The sequence below is a fragment of the Chionomys nivalis genome, chromosome 23, assembly GCF_950005125.1.
Source record: "Chionomys nivalis chromosome 23, mChiNiv1.1, whole genome shotgun sequence".
Lineage (NCBI taxonomy): Eukaryota > Metazoa > Chordata > Mammalia > Rodentia > Cricetidae > Chionomys > Chionomys nivalis.
The window spans coordinates 39591570-39612420 of NC_080108.1; the positions used below are offsets into that span (position 1 = coordinate 39591570).

At 49.4% G+C, this 20851-nt stretch overlaps 1 protein-coding gene across 2 annotated transcripts in view; it reads right to left on the bottom strand.

The window, feature by feature from the left end:
- Window positions 1-7095: 7095 nt before the first annotated feature.
- Window positions 7096-20851, bottom strand: part of LOC130865175 (BOS complex subunit NOMO1) — a 56554-nt gene continuing 42798 nt past the window's right edge. The window contains exons 25-31 of one of the 2 annotated variants that reach the window (XM_057756045.1): window positions 19449-19590; window positions 15055-15138; window positions 13371-13481; window positions 12009-12110; window positions 10479-10601; window positions 8211-8303; window positions 7096-7936 (exon numbers count right to left, since the gene is read on the bottom strand). In XM_057756045.1, the coding sequence (XP_057612028.1) occupies window positions 7805-7936; window positions 8211-8303; window positions 10479-10601; window positions 12009-12110; window positions 13371-13481; window positions 15055-15138; window positions 19449-19590 (787 nt within the window). In that variant the 3' untranslated portion in view covers window positions 7096-7804. The remainder of the gene's footprint in view (window positions 7937-8210; window positions 8304-10478; window positions 10602-12008; window positions 12111-13370; window positions 13482-15054; window positions 15139-19448; window positions 19591-20851) is intronic. The other variant, XM_057756046.1, reaches the window with a different exon arrangement.

The window sequence follows — 20851 nt, forward strand, 5'->3', positions numbered from 1 at the left end:
TGATAGCTTATGTTGGAGAGGATGTGGAGTAAGGGAAACACTCATGCATTGCTAGTGGGAATGCAAACTTGTACAACCACTTTGGAAATCAGTATGGTAGTTTCTGAGAAAATTGGGAATCAACCTACCTCAGGATCCCTCAATACCACTCTTGGGCATGTACCCAAAAAATGTTCAATCACACCACAAAGACATTTGTTCAGTTGTGTTTATAGCAGCATTATTTGTAATAGCCAGAACCTAGAAACAACCTAGATGCCCCTCAACAGAAGAATGAATACAGAAAGTGTGGCACTTCTACACATTAGAGTACTACTCAGTGGTAAAAGACAACGACATCTTAAAGTTTGCATGCAAATGGATGGAACTAGAAAACACCATGCTGAACGAGGCAACCCAGACCCGAAAAGATGAATGTGGTATGTACTCACTCATAAGTGAATACTACCCATAAACAAAGAATTGCCAAGCCTATAGTTCATAATCCTAGAGAAACTAAATAATAAAGTGAACCCTAAGAAAAACACACATAGATCTACCTAGAAAGTTGAAATAGACAAGGTCACCTGACAAAATTAGGAACATAGGGGTGGGTGAGGAGGGTTGAAAGGGAAAGAGGAGGAGAACTCGAGGGAATGGGACAGTTGAGATGGGGGAGGACAGAGATGAGAGCAAGGAAAGAGATATTTTGATTGAGGGAGCCGTTAAAGGGTTAGCAAGAAACCTGGCTCTAGAAAAATTCTCAAAAATCTATAAGGATGACTCCAGCTAAGACCCCAAGCAATAGAGGAGAGGGTGCCTGAACTGTAGTCAGACTGATGAATATCTTAAATGTCACCATAGAACCTTCATTCAACGACTGATGAAAACAGAGGCAGAGACCGGACACCAGAGCACTGCACTGAGCTCCCCACGTCCAGTTGAAGAGTGGGAGGAGTGAGAATATGAGCAAAGAGATCAAGACCATGATGGGTTCACCCACTGAAATAGTCAATCTGAGCTAATGGAAGCTCACCAACACCAGTTGGACTGGAAAGGAACCAGCATAGGTCCAAACTAGGCCCTCTGAATGTGGTTGACAGTTGCATGGCTGGGGCAGACTGAGGGGCCACTGGCAGTGGCACCAGGATTTATCCCTACTGCATGTACTGGCTTTGGGGAACGTATTCTCTTCGGATGGATACCTTGCTCAGCCCAGATATAGTAGGGAGGGCCTTGGACCTTCCCCAAACAATGTGCCTTACCCTCTCTGAGGAGTGGATAGGGGTGGGGTGGAGGAGGATGTGGAGAGAATGGGAGGAGAGGAGGGAGAACTTGGATTGGCATAATGAAAAAAAAGATAGTTCATTTTTTTAAAAAAAAAATTTAAAAATCAGAGTTGAATCACATATACAGTATGTTATAACAGTTTTAACCATAAAGTTATCATTACTTAAAAGCACATATCAATTTAAAATATTTGAGACTTACTGTATTTTTAGTCTGGAATGAGGTACAATGAGCAGAGGTCTTTGGGACTGCTGAAAACATACTGTCACATTACTACATGTATATATGCATGCAGTTGAACATAAGCGACACAAAGTTGAATGAAAAGTGAGCAAGAGAAAGCTGACTTTTCTGTTTTTGATTGACACTTTCGTGTCAGGACATTTAAAGGGAAAGAGAAAAAGTAACTGGAGAATCCATGCACCAGCGGATGGGAAAGTAGAGTGGCTGCGGGTTGGGGAGAGCGATGTGCTGCAGAGGTGGGGCTCTGTGTGTGACAGACACCTCAGCGGCCCTGCAAAGGCGTTACATCATGCAAACACATGTAACAGCATAAAAGTAATTTTTAAAAGCATAGTTAGTGGCTTAAAGCAGGCCATGTGAGGCTCGCGGCAGAACCTCCCGAGTCTGCGCCTCCTCCCTATCCTAACCTCACACGTTAGCAGCGGCAGTCGTGGTTGTCCGTGCGCTGTAACTCTTTACTTTTAACCAACCGTCCACTAGTAGAAGTTAGAAATGTATATGGTTTTGTCAGCCTGTTTCCCACGGGTGAGGCAGAAAGATAAAGGACTGGCTCGGGGCATTATCCATTCGTCCACAAGTTAACGGGGACTGAGAAAGGGCAGTCACCCGAGAGGCACTAGGCCAAGAGGGGACCGTATCCCAGAAAGGATCCGTGGATCCGAGAAGCGAAGGCACCGTTCGGGTGGTGCTGGGGCCCTGGGCCCAAGAAACAAATGCACTGCTCAGCGAGGGCAGTGTAGGGCAAAGCCTGAAACCCTGCTCGTGGGAAGTGCCGGAGGTGATTGTCAGCAGCAAGAGCTGACTGGAGGTGACGGGAAGGAGGGCGATGTTACCAAGTGTCCAGTAGACCCGGAGTTGGAAAGCCTTGGAGCACCCATGACACAGTGGTGGCAGAGACAGGAAGAGAGACAGATTCTGCTGCAGACAGACTTAGCCGCGGGAAGTTGCAGGGAGAGGGAGACAGACTTTGGTATAGCTGTGATTATACTCTGGAACGAAGTGCAGACGAACACAGAGAAAGGAGAAAGAGTAGAGACCGCCTTTCCAACTAATGGTCACTGGCAGATTGTAAGCAGCTGTTTGCTTGATATCTGAGGAGTGAGGTTTTTTTTTTTTTTTTTTTTTTTTTTTTCATGAGTGAGGAAACAAGGCCCAAGAGACGGAACTCCAGCATCCCAGGAGTTCAGTATGGACTGTGGCTCAGGCTGGCCTTGGGTCATCACTTACAAGGTCCAAAGACCTGAGAATGGCTTGGCACAAAATGAACCCCTAAGTCATCACATGAAGTCAGGGGCCTGAGCTAGGGGTTTTAAGCTCAATAGGCAAGTGGTCAACTGGTACTGGTCTTTTATGCGGGGAACCACCGCAAGGCGATTCCATACTCGTGGAGGCATGGCCAGAGATGGGGAAGGGACCTACTGTTAGTGTTGATGTTGAGCAACCATATAGAAGGGTTGAAGGTTACAGGATCTCTAGCAGTCCTCAGCTGCAAGTTCGTGGTGCCGAGTGTGAGTGACCCTGGCAGGTCCCACAGCGAGTGGCAGAGGCCACCACAGGTGAGAGGCAGACAGATACACTATGCAGAGAGAACTTGGGCATGGAGAGTCTATTTAGTGGATATTGGGAGAGTATGGGAAGGTAGGGAGTATGGGGAGAGAAAGGGGGCACAGAGAGAGGAAAGAGGGGGAAAAAAGGGAGGCAGAGGCTGCCTCTTCAGAAGAGTGGACACAGAGAAAGGGAAAGAATGGAGACCAGCATGCCTGGGTGAAAATGGGGAGACTGGGAGTGGGCGCAGCCTGTCTCTTAAAGGGACAGGGTACCCAGAACAGGGCAGGCCGGCATAATTATAACAGGATGTTCCTGTGGCGGTTTTGTTTTTATAGAGAAGCCCTGATGTGCAGTTCCCCTCTGTATGCTGTGAATGTTTTATTGCCACTGGTTAATAAAGAAGCTGCTTTGGGCCTATGGCAGTGCAAAATAGAGCAAGGTGGGAATTCCAGAGATAGAGAAGAAAAGAAGGTGGAGTCAGGGAAATGCCATGTAGCTGGCGAAGGAGACATGCTAGACGCCAGCCAGAACCTTACCGGTAATCCACAAGCCTCATGGTAAAATACAAAATAATAGGAATGGGTTAAGATGTAAGAGTAAGTTAATAAGAAGCCTGAGCTAATAGGTCAAGCAGTGTTTTAACTAATAGTTTCTGTATGATTATTTCAGGTCGGGGTGGCTGGGAAACGAATGAGCAGCCTCCACCTACAAAACCCTGCTTCCCACTGTTGGTAAAACAGGTGCCTATCATATCTAGGAAAGCCCCAGGCTAGCTGGATGCTGGATTTGGCTTTACACCAATGTCCTGACACGGAGCACACCAGTATGCAATGTCTGGATCCTGAGCTCCTCAGCCTTCAAGACAAGTGCCTCTTCCTCAGGTGGAGATGAAGAGCAGGGAGAAGGAAAGGCCTCAGCAGTAGGCACAGCATACTTAACTAAACCAGTCTGTCCTGGTAAAACCCCACCTTGAGAGAGTTGGGGAGACAGGGAAGTGGGGGTAGATCTGGGAGAAGCTGGGAGTGCACACAATTGTTTGGGTGGAAGATGCACCCCATTCACTGGCATCCATATATTCAAAGCGCCTGGAATGTTCCAATGGAAGCTCCACTCCATGCCTCCTCTCCCATCTCTCTCCAAACCCTGCTGCATCTCAGAAAGGCCATGATGACCCATACCCCAGAGATGCTCAAGACCACTCCCACAGAGTATTTAAACTGCCCCCCAGGAAACAGACACATGGTTTTCCAGTCTTCCTTTCCCGTCTTCTCTCTGCACGGGGGGGGGGGGGGGGGCGGGGACGGGACACAGCTGGAAAATAAAAAATCATCCAGGAGTGTTTTTATTCATTGAATCTGGCTTGATTTGATCTGATTTAGATTGCTGCTTCGGTGGAGAGGCTTATCAGGGTGAGGCTTTCCAACAATCAAAATACAATATATGAAGTTCTCAAATAACTAATTTTTAAAAGCAATTTAAAGATTTTTTTCAGCTTTCATTTTTTAAATCGTGTCTACGTGAGTGTCCATGCATGCAGGTACCCTCAGAGGTTTAGGCCCCTCCCTGGCTGAGCAGACAGAGCGAGTACTTGGAGGAGGCATGGAGGGAGGTCCTTTGTGCTCACAGAGAAGCATGAGGGGAACTAGGCATGTTGAACACACGAAGTTTTCTCTTCAAAGGGAGGGATGTACAACCTGTCTTCCACCCAGAAGGCTGGGAACAGGTGGTTAACAGCCTGGTGGCCAGGCCACACCAGCTTCCTCAGACCCTCCCCAGGTCTTGAGCCTGTTCATCTCCATCGATCTATAGGGCTATTCTCCCTCAGACACTTATGAGTACTATTTATCCTGTGCATGCTTCCTTAATCAACAGAACCCATCTTTATGGATATCATATCTTAAGCTTTGTTGACTTCATTTTCACCAGGAAGCTTTTTTTTTTTAAACCAAATTGTAGTGTTGCTATAGAACAATCCTTTTGTACATTATGAATATGTATTACTCTCATGGGATAATAAAAGCTGATAGCCAGGCAAAAAATATAGGCAGGGTGATCAAACTGAGGATACAGGGAGAAGGGAGGAAGGAGTCAGAGTCAAGAAAAGCCAAAAAGCAAGATGAATGCCACGTTAATAAAGGTATCACTACATGGGAGACTGTAAAGAAGGAATATGGGCTAATTTAAAATGTAGGAGCTAGTTAGTAATAAGCCTGAGCTATTGGCTAAGCATTTACAATATATGCCTCTGTGTGGCAGTTTGGAAGCGGCTCCCGGGACAGGAAAACTCCACCTATATACTGTGCTTTACTATGCCTAAAACAGACTACTGGGGGTCAGACTGCAAGTTTGAGCCAACACTGGCTACTGAGTTGTGTTGAACTCAATTTCCTTACCTCTTCTGCTGGCCATGGTGTTTGCACACCACACACACACACACACACACACACACACACACAGTGGGTACTGACAGTAGAACTTGAGGTTCCTGAAGAGCAGTGTGTATTAACTGCCAAGCCATCTCTCTAGCCCAGAATTGTTTTGATATTTATGTGCACGGGTGTTTTACCTGCATATATATCTATACATTATGTGCCTGGCCCTGAAGAGAACTGAAGTTACAGATGACTGTGAACCTCACATGGGTGCTTGGTTCTATGGGATTCTAAATCTCATCAAGCTGACAATCAGATGGACCATCATGGTGACTAAGCCAGCTTTGTTCCCTGAACTTGTCTAACTTTCTCCTGGGTTACTGTGGCCTTTAGGGACCTGCCTCTTCCTGTCTTTGGGCGCTCCATGAGTCTGCTCCATAGCAAAGCTGACGGATTAGCGGAAGGTCTTCAGTCACCTGTACCTGTCGTGATCCACCTGTCACTCACTGCCTACACCTGCACACACACACATGTTCTCTAAACACTGGCACACAACACCACTGTTAGGTTCCATTTGGCAGAGGCAGAACACAGTGGTTAGGGACTCTTGGATCTAGGTTCAAATTGCTAACCATAGAACAAGGTTGACGCTACTCAAGGACCATGTTGAAGGACATACAACAGGGCCCTGCACAAGAACCTAGGGCCTCAAGCACGCTGGACAGGGAGTGCTCTGAGCTGCATCACTGCCCTCTTTTTACCTTTCTAAGTCACCTAGATTGGTGCCCCTCAGTCCTCCTGTCTCAGCCTCATTACTGCTGGGGACACAATGAGCCCATGTTAGGCTTCATGAATCTTCCCTCCCAACAATTAGGTCCTTGGAGTTAAGCACAAGTATGCCCACCCCCCTCACCCCCCCACAAAACCAGGAAAGACCAAAAGGAAGCCTGAGGAGAAAGTGCAGCATGGCTTTAGAGGGCTCTGACCAGCTTTCTGCAATACTCTCCGCACCCGGGTGTCAGGCTGTTTTCGTGGCATTTCTCATGCAGCCCAAGCTGCCTTCACCTCATTATGGAGCTAAAGATGACACTGAATTTCTGATCCTCCTGCCTCCACATCCCACGTCCTGGGATTACAGGTGTGCACCACCAGGTCCTTTGGGGCAATGCTGAGGGTGGAACCCAGCCGTGGGGATGCTAGGCAAGTGCTCCACCAACTCCAAGAGCTTGACACAGCCAAGTGTCTCAACAGTCACAGACTGTGCCGTCCACACCCACTAGATAGAAATGTTTACTTCCCGTGGGAAACTAGGGTTCTGTCCCATAGATCCAACAAATGCAGGAAGTGAGAACAGGCCAAGTTCCACTTTCAAATGGACAGAGAAAGGAGGCTGACCACCATCAATGGTGACCCACGAGTGACACAGTGAAGCTGCTACACAACGGCCCTTCTGGAGCGGGGCGGAGCCCACTAACATTTAAAGCCCCTTAAACTTTAAGGGGTTCCTTCCCTGCTGTGTCCACTTGGGAGTGAGTCGGAAACATATGTCTCGTCTGTCCCAGAGGCTCGCGTGACTCAGCAGCCCTGTGCAGCAAGCAAACCCACACAATGGTCTGTGTGACACACACACACACACACACACACACACACACACACACACCCCAAGAAGTAAAAGAATTTTAAAGCCTCACACTATGAAGTCTTCCTGGCTTCTCTAGACTCTAGAATCTAGACTATGTGTCCCGGGAAGAAGAGTGAGCCTCAGCTCAGCCAGGCTGGCTGTGCCATAATCCCCATAATCCCCATGGCTTCTGTGGAGTCACTGGAGCTGAATGCTCATGTGTTCTGCATGCACCCAGCACTACATCAAGCCCCTGAAGATTATCTGAGATGAGCTACATCACAAATGAGTGGGTGACTTTATTCATTCCTGCTCTTGACAGATCCTTCTCGTGTGGACAGATGCTGTTGCAGCTTCCAGAGGGCCAAGTTCAGAGGGGATTTTGGGGAAGGCCCAGCAGGTACTTCACCATGCAGACAAAGGCCATGTTTACTGGACTCTTCTTGCAAACGAATGTGGAAGATTTGAGTTACGGTCTCACGCCACCAGCTAGGCTTAAATACTTCTCTGACAAAAATAATAATAATAAATTATCTTCAACTCAGAAAATAAATTGTGTTCAGCAGGGTGACAGGAGGGTCCATTCATCGCATTGCACCACAGGGCTACACAGGAAAGGACAGACAGGCAGGACACCAACGGAGTAGTCACGGGGCCCAGGGCCTGCCTGCAGAGAGTGAGCATGTGCCTTTGTCCCCAGGCAGGTGGTAGCCCTGGCTGTGCCATCCGCAGGGACGGGCCTCAGTCCTCCTCACGTGCGTCTGGTCTTCTGTTTCTTGGTCTGTCTCTTCATGTCCTCTGGGCCACTGCTATCAGAGGACACCTGGCCAAGTGCTCTGACTCCCTGGAGACGACTCGTCAGCTGCAGCAGCAAAGGGATGAGCTGGAAGGAAAGAGACCGTGAGACCCCAGAGTCTGCAGAACGGTGGCCGGGATATTTCACTCCAGATGTTTTACTCGTACTACCTCTCTCTGGGGCAGCACCTGGCCTGAGCCTAAGGATTAGAAATGATGTCACTGTAGCTAATAACCCCCGAAGGAGACATAGGGACCCCAGCACAGCTGCCTGGTCCCCTCTGTAACTTCTGTGACACTGGACACACTCCCGGTGGTCTATCTCCTGACACCTGCCTTCTCATGCAGCTCAGCTTCCCTACCTTGTCATGGTTGTAGCCCGCCAACAGGAGCAGCAGTGTTAGGGGCAGGGCGATGTAGGACCCTTGTGCAATGTCCTGCTCAGGTAGCTTCCTCTGCAAGAGAGCCATGACACCTTGTGAGTTCTCACACTCATCAACACTGTCATCCAGAGCTTCAACCACTCAGCCACCACCCACACTGGTACCCAAGATTACCCATCATTCCTTGGCATCCAAAAAGAAACTAACCAGGGTGTGGGTGTGAACCACCTGAGCCTGCAAACCCCCGAGACTCAGATTTGGAACTCTCTCTTACTAGCACAAGTGTACTCACTTTGGCTGAGGATGACCTTGAACCTCTGACCTTCCTGCCCCTCTCCTGAGAGCTAAGATTAAAGGCCTGTGCCAGCACGCCTGTTTGCTGCGACTGGGTATCCAACTCAGAGCTCTGTGTGTGCCAGACAAGGACTCTACCAGTGGAGCTACATCCCTGACTCAGCAACTCCAGTCTGTCCAGCCAAAGACAGACTGACAGACACTCCAAAGAACGTATGACAGAGCAGACAACCACAGCAAGCTGCACGTCCATGCCAGGGGAGGAGCTGGACACACTGGGCTGCTGTGGCTATGAACACTGTCTCCCCCAGATTACTCTGCTGAGACCTGCCACTTCTGAACCAATGTGACATACCGACAGAAAGGTCTGGAGACACCAATTTCAGGGGGTGATTAAGAGAAGAGCCTTCATGAGTGGGGTCAGCGCCCTCCTAAGTCAGGCTGAGATGAACCGGCTCACCCATCTACGCAGCACGTATGAGGCACAGTGGGCCTGGCACTCACTGCGCATCCCAACCTCTACAGCTATGAGGAGCAGATGCTGTTGGCCAGCCCCCTGGTCTACTGTGGATTTTTTAGTAGTCTGAGCAGTTTAAGACACACCATGCCTCCACACACGGAGAACAGTGCAGCTCTGAAATCTAGCGACCCCCAGGCATCTCAAAGAAACATAAACTCTTACTTTCCCCAGAAGCCATGACCACCTCCATAGCAGTAAAGAATGTTCCCATTGATTTAGTGTGGAGTATGTGTGTTCTCGAGTGTGTCTGCATGCGCCATGCATGTGTGGTCACCTGTGACAGCTGCTGCTCTCCTTCTACCGCTGAGTTCCAGGACTGAACTCAGGTCATCAAGCATGGTGGTGAGTGCCCTTACCTATAGCCGAATCTCCTGCTGGCCTGGTGCCAGGGAGTTAGCAACTAGCCCTATAGCCCTAACCCCCGCTGGGCCACACCTGGCCTAGCTCAGGAGTTAGCACTCAGCCCTAACCATTCTCTGTGTCACAGATGCCTTTTGTCACCCTACGTGAATCTTGTCTGAGAGTTTCCCCAAGGATACAAACCCTACGCAAAACTTGGTTCAGAGGAACCCAGAAAATCGTGATACAATTTACTGAGAATTTGCACTTGGCTGTATTTTTGGAGGCTTCAGTTGGGTTGTCTTGAGCATATGGAAATCAACTGGTTAAAGTGTAAATGCGGGGAAATAAAAATGCCCTGGGCGAAGGGAAAGTGCTTCAGTCCACTGAGGGTGGGGACCCTGCGGCCACCAAAGGCTAAGTTCATTCTAAAGGTGTCTCTGAGCCTTCTGTTGACTAACTCACATGAACCTATACCCACGCAGCGACGTCCGCAATACTTACCTGCTGACCTGCCTCGATGGCATGACTTCACTTTTGTAACAGTTTCTGGGGCTCCACTCTCAGACCCCATCTCTCCCACCACTGACATCTCTACTAAATTCAGTGACTCCACCATACACAAGCTCCCAAACCAACCCAATGATCTCCTGAATGGAGAGCACACACACCAGCTTTGTTGGACACTGAAGCCACCTACGACAGCGGCTGAAAACTGACCAGGTTCTTTACCCATGGGCATCTTGTCAACCTGTTTGCTGTTTTCCTTGCATGTAGTGGTCAAACTATTCCGGCTCTACTGTATCCATGCCTGCTGACTGTGTCCTCTGCACTACCTGTGAAGCTACAGATTGGAGTGTCCTAATGAAGGAATGCAATGACACCGGCCATAGGAAAATGGTGTCTCTCTCCCTCAAACCCCAGGCCACTGATGTGAGCAATTCTGCTCCCCCCTCCCACGACTAGCTTCTCGTAACAGGCACCAGTGCAGGGAATGGAAGAAAGGTGTCTAGGGGGATCCAAGATGGGAAAACAACCTAGGAGGAGCCAAGGAATCCTAGAGAGCACTGCTCATGCCCGCCACTCTTACTTACCGTGGGACTGAAAAACAGAGTGATGTGCTTGTGGTAGCCCACTGCAGTGAAAGATACTTGTGGAAGGACGTAGTCGTACTGGGATCTGGGGAGCGTCGAGTCCAGAAGCACAACGTAGTTCTGCTGGTGTAGGACAGGCAGCTCAGGCAGAGCAGGGGACACATGCAGCCACGCACTGCACTTTACGTTTTGTAAAGAAGCCCCAAGTCTGTGCATCCAACCCAAGGTCACTAACTTTCAAGCTCTAAGAGTCATAGGCCTCAGTGGCTCTGAGCCAGCATCTTCTGACAACTTTTTTATGAACATATTCAACCTGGGAAGTCACAGTCCTTCAAGAAGCACCCAGGTTCTTACAGGTGATTCTGATGAAAAGGGGTGTGATGGAGCCATGGATGCCGGCAGTAACGTAAACCAAGGTTGAGAGCTGGGATTGGGACTTCATTGGCTCATGACTGGCAAGTTCTATAAAACTGACATCTCTACCATGGTCATGGTGACCACGACAATGGGAAGACGAGAGTGATAACCCCTATTTTCAGAGATTCCAGAGGTAGGGAATACTACTGTGTGGAGAGAGTGGGCAACAACCTTTGTTCCATGACAGCTGCCACCAGCATACACACGGAAGGGCACCATGTAGCAGCCCCACTGGGGTAGGAAGGAGCGACAGGATAGAACACCACACCCTAGGCTCACAGAGAACAGCCCCAAGCTAAAGCCACAAAACCAAGTTCTCTGCAAAGGCGCTCAAGTGAACTTGCAGAGACAGTAAGTGACAACTCTGGGGTGGAAGACAGAAACCCAGACCAAAGACCAGAAAATGCCAAATGGATAGGACTTAGAGACACACTGTAATTGTCAAACACAGAGACCTGGATGCCACTCAGTGGGACAGAGCTTGCCAGACACGTGTAAGGCCCTGGTCCGATATATAGCAATAGAGGAAAACCTGAGAGCAGTAAGTGGCTTGCCACACAGGAGAAAAGCACCATCATGAGACCAAGGAGTCCAAGAGAAAGATGGGCAGTGGGTCCAGGGCACTAAGAGTGAGGGTGCCCTGGTTCAATTACAGTACTTCCCAACAGCAGAGCCACAAGCAACCACTGGGCAGCGTGCAATGAAAGAGCAGACAGATGGCAGTTCCTTCCCTGAAAAGCACAGATCACAAACAATGTGCCAAGCAGGGGCAGCTCTGAATTGGCAGAATACCTGTACTTTTTGGCACACGCGCACACACACACACGCACACACATGCACACGCACACACACAATACAGATACCAAAAAAACCCCAAAGGAAACCAATCAACCCCTCTCGCTCCTTATTTCTGGATGCTGGGATTATGTCTGATGGTTTTAATTTCAAAATCTCTTGCTAAAATACGCATTATTTCCGTAAATAGAAAACCAGTGACCTGAGAGACTCACCCCTGCAGATCCCACCCTCCTGTTCCTCAACAGGGTTCATGTCTGAAGAGCGGTGTTTAAACTGAGTCACTAATAAGGCTTGGGTGCCCGGGCCTGGCATTACCTCGCCATCTCGGAGCAGCGGTGGGAAGTGGAAGAAAAGCGACTGGCCCAGGGATACCGTCTGGATGGGGTTGTCAAGATTCTCGCTTCTGAACAGCTTCACCTGGGGACAGAAAGGGAGAGGGCAGATGCTCATGACCCTGAGGTGGCGTCTTCACAAGGGGACAACCTCTCAGGCAGGATGGGAAAATGTGATTGATGTGACCAACCAGGCCTCAGGATACAGATTCTGGTGTGAGCCATGCAGAGAAGGCAAGTTCAGGCAGATTTTAAACAGACATTAATGCCATCATGGCAAAGAATGAATAAAACGGCTTCCACATGCCAAGTGTGCAAAAAGCACACTATAAACAATGCCACCAGTCCTGAGGACAAAGGCCCAAGCCTCCAGAGCTCCAGAGAGCTGAAGGCACCCAGGGCCATACAGACTTATCTCCCCATGGGACCTAACTACAAGTGTGTGCTGTAGCCTTCGGTTCTGCACTCATCTGCAATGACAGCGGCCATCCTCCCTACCATCCCTGGGGTGCAGGAGTGAGACTCAGTCCTGGCCCACAACAGAGGCTATGAGCGCTGGGTCCTTGCCTGCCCCCAGGCCATGCCCAGGACCACGTCTGTGCTCTTTGGCTGGATTCAGTATTGCAGGTAAATATTAATTCACTGGCTACCTTAAAGAACATGTGATTTCAGCTGACTCTGATTTTAGCTTTTCTAAAACCCTGAAAAGTGATTTGAACCCTGAGTCAAAATTCTAGCATGGCAACAACCAGGTGACATTAGCTGTGGTGCCATCGTCACCTCGGCACCAGCCCCTCCCTGGCAGGAGTGACCATTCAGCTCACACTTCCCTTCAGAGCATTCTGACACTATCTCCCCACCCACGCAGATGCCATCCAGTCCCGACTACATCCAGTGCCAAGAGCCAATCAGAGGCCAAACCTTCACTGCGTTCTAAGTGTAATGCCCAGACCCTCCCAGAAATCATAGGTCTTTTTATAAAAGTTCTACATTTCCTGTGGAGCTCGAGAAAGGTTCTGGGGACATGGGAGTGCTATGTGTGGTCAAGACAGCACGATGGGCAGCTCCCAGACTGCCTGACTCGGTCAGAGTGGCCTGTATGAGGCTGTCTAACGTTATCCTTCAGTGGGCACGCCACTGTGCTGAGCCTTCATGGAGCTCTACTGCCATTGGCCAGATTGTGGGCTGACATTCTGTTACCCCACACTGGCCTCTCCCCATCACTTGGTAATCAGTCCATATCCAGGTGTGGTAGTTGTCTGGCAGGTCCCTCTGTAGCAAGCTAAAGCCAGACCTAGCTGGGACAAATATGTCTCCTGCTGAACCTGAAAGGTGCTGGTCTTACCCACAAAGTAGAAAGATACTCAGAAGAAGTGACCACATTTCCACTCAAGTCAAACTGGTTGATCTGCCGGAAGACTATGATGTTCACGTCATCCACGTCATTGTTCCCAACCTGAAGAGACAGGGATACACTGAGCATCTGCAGGAGCTCCTGCCCATCCCAGGAAAGGAATGGGTCTGTCTGTCTGCGGTCACCTGCCCACACACACGGCATGGCACGACACAAGTGTGTGCTTATGTTCTAAGTCTTCACTGCCCGCCAACACACTGTGAAAGCATGTGGAGCCCTGCCTGACTGCAGTCTGCACCGCTACCCTAGAACCTGGCCTGAGCCACCAGAGGGTGACAGGCAGATCATGAAGCACTCCGGTGTGAGCAGCAGGGGCCCAACTGTTTAAAATGGCCGACCATCAACCCAGTTCCCAGGTCACAAGTCCCACAGAGCCCACCGCTCTATGCCCAGTGCCTTCAGGCTTCTCCAGGCAGTTCTGTGCCCAGAAGCCCTCCAGTCTAGTCAGAGGGAGGAACAGCACTTTAACAGTGTCTGAGCACCTGCTGCGGTGACCTGGTTCAAAAGCACATGGTGGGGAGGCTACAGGCTCTAAAGGAAAACCCACTACTGTTGTGTTACCAAGTAGTCATGCGGCCAAACGGCCTCTGGATACTCATGTCTATGCCACAGACCGACGCTGCTCTTACTGCGGGCCGAGAAGCTCACTCTTGCAGTGGCAGTGGTCAGCACAGAGACTCATAGCTAATTAAAGTCGAGAACAAGCAACTGTGAGTGCTCGTGACCACATGGGACATCTGCATCAACTCCCCAACAGCACTGTAAGACTCGGGGGACACTGTGGGAAGGACAGTCATGAAGCGCTACCTCTGGGCATGAGATGGTCAGTGCGCTCATGAGCTCATAGCGGCTGCATTCAGCTGCACATGTAGCAGATGGAAGGACAGAATGACGGAGCCCAAGACCCAGTGCAGGAGCTACTGGCAGTTTCCTTTGGGGGTGTGGCCATGGGCAGGCAGCCCTGCTCCAATGGATGGCCAGACATCCATGTGCATGTATGGACAGCACTGCCTCAGGGCCCATTGAAATAAAAGACAGGAGCTTGGCAAGGGGTTTGAGAGGAATTGGAGGGGAATTGGAAGGAAGGTGGGAAGGAGGAAGGGAGGGAGGGAGGGAGGGAAGGAAAGAGGGTGGATATGATTAAAATATATTGTATATACATATGAAATTCTCAAAGAATAAACAAACTATATTACATAGCTTTAAAAAGCAGAGATGACGCTCGCTGCAGTGTCAGGACTGAAGGAAGACAGGTGGGTGTGGTAGCTACTCTGTAACCCCAGCACTCAAGAAGGGGACACAAAGATCCCCAGGGCAAGCTGGCTGGCCAAGCTAGCTTAGTCAGTGAGTTCCAGGTTCTGCAAGAGACCCTACCTCAGTAAACAGAGAACAATCAGGGAGAATGTCCATCAACCTGTGGCTCCTACACACATCTTCATGTGTATACATGTATGCACGTGGCTCCTACACACATCTTCATGTGTATACATGTATGCACATCGCACACATAAACAAAAAGAAGCCCCTTACTCCTGAACTGGGATTTACAGCCCTACCCTGGAGGAGCACTAATGGGTCTCTGACCAGGGAGGCCAAGGCACAGTCATTTACTCACCTCAATTACCCGATGGTGGGGCAGTGCCCGTTCGATGTGGTCATTGCCTTCTGCCTTCAGCTGCACATGGTACATGCACCCTGGCTATGAAGATACCAGCTGTTACTTCTCTATAAAGTCCATCACACACGACCTGAGAATGCCTTTGCTACATGTGGTCACCACACAGTGCATCTCTGCCTGGCCACTGATGGAGGAGGGTCATCTTTCTATCTGTTAATTTTATTGGTTAAATAAAGAAACTGCTTGGCCTTTAATAGGACAGAAAATTAGGTAGACGGAGTAGACTGAACAAAATTCTGGGAGAAAGAAAGCCGAGTCAGGGCAGTCGCCATGATTCCCACTCTAGACAGAGGCAGGCTAAGATCTCCCTGGTAAGCCACCTCGTGGAGCTACACAAAATATCAAAAATGGGTTAGATCAATATGTAAGAGCTAGCCAATAAGAGATTAAAACTAATGGACCAAGCAGTGTTTAAAAAAATACAGTTTCCGTGTAATTATTTCTGGTAAAGCTAGCCGGGTGGCGGGAAGCAGCCAGCCAGCAGCTCCACCAACAGAGTGGCGCCCAAGGAGAACCTCTTAGAAACACGTTACTGACAAGACGCCACTGGGGCTGTAATGTCTTCTCTGACTCACGGAAGACTAGATGTGGCTTGTTCCCCGATGTCAAGCATTTGTCTTTATCCTTCTAGACTCTTCCTCCCTCTGTGCTCAGCCATCATTGACCTACACAACTGGACCCACACTGCTAATCCTTACAGTGGACAGGATCTCAGGCAGGCAGGATTGATCCCAGGGAAGCAGGATTTGAGGCCATTTTTCTTTTAAATAAATAATACTACTACCAATTATAATAAATGTTCTTGTTTATATCTGTTTGTTACTCAATTTTACAGGACCGAAATATTGGAAAAGCTCTGGTATCAACTTCCAGCCACCAACACAGCTCTAGGGTCAAGTTCTGAAGCAGTGGGTTAAAGTTTCAGGTGTGTGTCTCTAGGAGGGGGAACACCAGGGTGCACAGCTACCTTTAAACCAGCACAGACTGGATCTCTGCTCTCCTACTGCCATGTGGCTCTGAGCATTGCTGTGTGTCCAGCAGCCTCTAGGCCATTTTCCCTTTTAGGGTCATGTTCTTTTTTTATATGTTGCTTGAATTCTACAAAGAGCACATGAGATCTTTAGAGAGACAATGAATCTTTTTACTTAGATGCCCAAACATAATCCCACGCTATTGGTTACCTTCCAGAACTTGACGGTAAGATCCTATTGCTGAGATACCACATACTCACGCCACAGGACGTGGAGACTGACCTGAAGCTCCGCCCCTACTGGCTAGCATTATTAAGGCTGGAAGGTGCTGTGCAGAGTAATCATCAGTCTCACCAGCTACAAACCCTGCGAGCTGCAGTAACAAAAGTGGCCCCAACAGTACAGGAGTGACCCAGCACCTCACTATTTTACTTTATTATTTTTGGATCCAAGGCCTGTTCCACAACATGGAGCCCAGACCTGACACTGCTAAAACAGCTAAGAACAGGGAACCTACTATATTATAATGTAAATGACTCCTGGTGACAAACTGCTATAGCCATAGGTCAGGCCTCACTAACCCCACACCTGCAAAGCTTCTTCCTGCTGCAGATGGTAATTAACATGGAAATCCCCAACTGGACGAGTGGAGTGCTCAGCCCTAGATGGGATTTCTATATCACACCCTTCCTCCCCCTCGGTGTCCAGGGCTATGTAGGACAGGGGTAGAAAGACTGTAAGAGCCAGAGGTAGAGTATGACTTCAAGGAAACACATATGCACTCAGAGACTGTGACAGGATGCCGAAGACCCACAGCTCAAGACACACAAAAACCCACCATGGAGAAGTGGGAACAGAGACCAGCCGTAAGCAAGAGGTTCTTTGCAATTGCTAGTTTTGGGGATAAGGAAAAACCAGCTTTCTTCAATCAAGTAACATTGGATAGGTACATCAACCACACTCCAGTTGGGCCCTGTGCCCAGGAGTGGTCAGCCAGTACAGACTGAACCACATGCTTTATTTCAGCTGGGGAGGAGTGGTCAGCCAGTACAGACTGAACCACATGCTTTATTTCAGCAGTGGGGGCATTGAAAGGAGAAAAAATATATAAAATTGGATGAGCAGGAAGAGAGAGGGGATCTGGGAGAAAATATGATCATAGCATATTATATGAAATACTCAAAGAATAAATAAAACACTGTGAAGCCAGTTAAAGGTGAGTGCACAATTAGACATGTGTTCAGAGGCCTGGGAGTTCTACTCAGTTATTTGCGCTTTGAGGGGCAGAGGCTCAGAGAGAGGAGGGATGAATTATTAAATCTGGAAACCGTGACCACTAACAGGGCCAGGCTACAATCCCTCTTGACTCTCGGCTAGTTGTCCCAAGGGTTTGCCAACAGTCTTTGGCAGCTGTGCTGGCTAGCTACGCCAAGCTGACATAAGCTAGAGTCATTCAGGAAGAGAACCGGCAGGTGATTCTGTAGGACACTTTCTTAGTGATTGAGGGGGAGGGCCCTGCCCGAGGTGGGTAGTGCTATCCCTGGGTTAGTGGTCCTGGATGCTTAGAAAGCAGGCTGAGCAAGCCAGGGGGAAGTGTTGTGGGATATTCTGTCAAACTGTGAACCCAGAGTTTGTGTTTGCATTAATTAAATAAAATCAACATTGGTTCAGGGGGTGGAGCCAGCAAGGAGTTGACCGGAACTAGCCATAGAGAGTCCAGAGGAGACAGAAAAATAGATAGAAAGACACAGGAAAGTGTAGGGTGGGACTTGGAGTTTTGCATTTTTCTTTTCGGTTTGGGATAAGTGGAGAGACATGTCTCTTGCTAGGTCTCCAGCAAAAAAAAGGTCAGCTGTTTGCTTCTTGGCCTCTCTGATGTAGCAGCTTTTCACTCCCACATCTGACTTCCAAGTCTCTATTGCTAAGTAGAACGATAGAGACTTGGTTTAAACCTACATATCATGGCAGCAGCAGAGCCGGGGCCGCAGGACTAAGTGGCTGGCAGGGTGCTGACTGTGGGTCCACGGGGTCGCAGGTGTAGGTGAAATATCAGTTCAGGCACAGCCAGTAAGCCGACAGAAAAAGGTCAGGGAAGCAAGCCAGTAGGCAGCATTCCTCGGTGACCTCTGCATCAGCTCCTGCCCTGACTTCCCTCCTCAGCTTGATTCTGGTCATGAAGGTGCCCTAACTGAGACAGCAGTCATGTCTAAAGGTGCATCCTTTTTCCGGAGAATTCTCCACATCTCTGGCACCCTGGCCAGCAAGGTGAAAGGAACAAGTGCAGCCCAAGTGGAGTTGAAATCCTTCATCTAAGAAGGCACCGCCAGCTTGGCCCACTCTGGAGAAGGACAAACCACCAAAGACTCACACCTGGTGTGTGGCCTCCATGTGGAAGCCACTAAAGAGGACCTATGACACGGGTGGGAGTGGGAGTGGCAGCAGAAACCACCACAAAGGGGCTATGTTCAGTTTAATTAAATCAAATGTGTTAAGTGCAAATTTAGAACAAAGCAGACCAGCAGGAGCCCGGGGGAACAAAGGTGGCACAGTTTTCACCCTAACACCAGGAGAAGGTAGAGAGCAGAGCATGGGGGTGGGGCAGTCAAGAAGAAAGAGAAGCTGATCAGTGCAGGGAGGATGAGAAGGCTCTGCTCAGTCCTGCACCACTAACCATTTCCTGACAGCAGCACCGTGTTAGCCCTCAGCCATCTCACTATACAGAGCACACACACAGTCCTTGCTGGGGACTCTGCAAACATCAAATGAGCACACACATATGTAAACAACTTCAACTCCACAAAGAAGGTACCACAGTCCAAAGCCAAAGTGTCGTGGTTCAGTGGCCCCAGAAACAAGTGGCTCCTTGTGCCAGACAGTGAAGCCAAATTTTTTTTTAACTAGTTAACATCCAAAAATCAGGAACTGGGGCTATGTAGGGACAGTGGTTAAGAAATTTGTCAACAAAATAAGCCTGAGGATCTGTCGTTGTCTGAGTTCCACTCTCCCCTAAAACCCTAACCACTTGGCGATGGCGTTTATACGTGACTACACGTGTAACCTGGAGCTGTGTGAAGGCACACGTTACCTGTGCCATGCCCTCCAGTCCCGACCACGCCCTGCTGTTTCCCCAGCACCTTAGCCACTCACTCACAGTGCCCCTTGGTTTCACAGCCCTGGCATACACCACAAACACTCTGGGCAAAGCCATGCCAATCCCCCTTTACAGGCCTTATTTTCCCACAGACCAAAGCAGGCCTATTGGCTAAACACACACCAATCAGCTAGAATAGGGGATTCTAGAGTCCCACCTCCATCCTGCTGACCCACGCTATGCCACAGGGACATCACACACAGCCTCACCAGCAGTCCACGCAACCGGAACTTTCCCTCCTCATCTGTCACGGTGTCTTCTCCATAGATGCTACAGTCCTTCTGGCCCACAGCTTCCACTGCGATGCCCTGCTCTGGTTCTCCGTTTAAAGAAGACACTGCGCCATAGCAGCTGGTGCGACAAGAGCAGAGCAGAGCGAGGCACCTTCAGTCCTTTGCGCACAGAGACTGCGACCCCCAGGGCTAAGGGCACAGCTGCTCTGTGGGGACCTTGCCAGCAGCAGGCCAGGCTGTATCAACATTTGGAAGACCACTCCGGGAGGCCAGAACAGGGTACACTGTCTCCACCCTCCTGATCTTCAATGCAAATTATGAAGCACTCAACAATATAAATAACTCCCAAGGTTTCCTTCCACATAATGGTCCATTTTTCTACAACTAATCTTTCTGATTATCCAAAGTGCTTTTACAAACCCACAGAAGCCTGTGCATGCACAGAATCTGTACGTATCCTCTGCTCATCCATACAGTGCATATCCACTCAGCTGTAGCTAGGATAGCACAGACTGTCTCTGAGAGCATGTCTATGGGAAAGTGAGTTGGGAATCAAGGAGTAAAGAACAGAAAGGTCATTTATTTATTCACTTAGTGAATTTGGTGGGATTTTTTTGTTTTATTTTGTTTTGTTTTGGCTCCATTTGATTGGGTTGAGGCAGGGTCTCTCTACGTAGCCCTGGTTATCCTCAAAACTCAGGGATTTACCTGCTACCTGTGTATCAGATTAAAGGCGTGCACCACCATGCCCAGCCAAGAAAGGTAATTTTCCATTGCCTACTCTTTTCCAACATTTGCAAGTTCTACTTGAGTTATAGCTCATCCTCTTTAAAAATGTAATCATAGTTAAAACATTTGTTAACATAATTTTTTTTAACCAAGGTACTAGTTTCTATAGACTACTTTTCAAACAACACGCTGGTGAGCCGACAGCAAGTGAGCCACTGAAAGTGGGGGACCCTGGAGGGAGGGCAGGAAGTGGGGGACCCTGGAGGGAGGGCAGGAAGTGGGGGGCCCTGGAATGTAGGAAGTGGGGGACCCTGGAGGGAGGACAGGAAGTGGGGGACCCTGGAGGGAGGACAGGAAGTGGGGGGCCCTGGAAGGTAGGAAGTGGGGGACCCTGGAGGGAGGGCAGGAAGTGGGGGACCCTGGAGGGAGGGCAGGAAGTGGGGGGCCCTGGAAGGTAGGAAGTGGGGGACCCTGGAGGGAGGACAGGAAGTGGGGGACCCTGGAGGGAGAACAGCAGTCACCCATGCATCACAAGGAAGAGCAGAGTCGCCTCTCTGGTCTCCACCTTACCTCAAATTCCTCCTCAAACTCAGTCAACGTGAAGTCTGGGCGGCAGGTCTAGATCAGAGCCCAGTGAGGCCCACCTACAG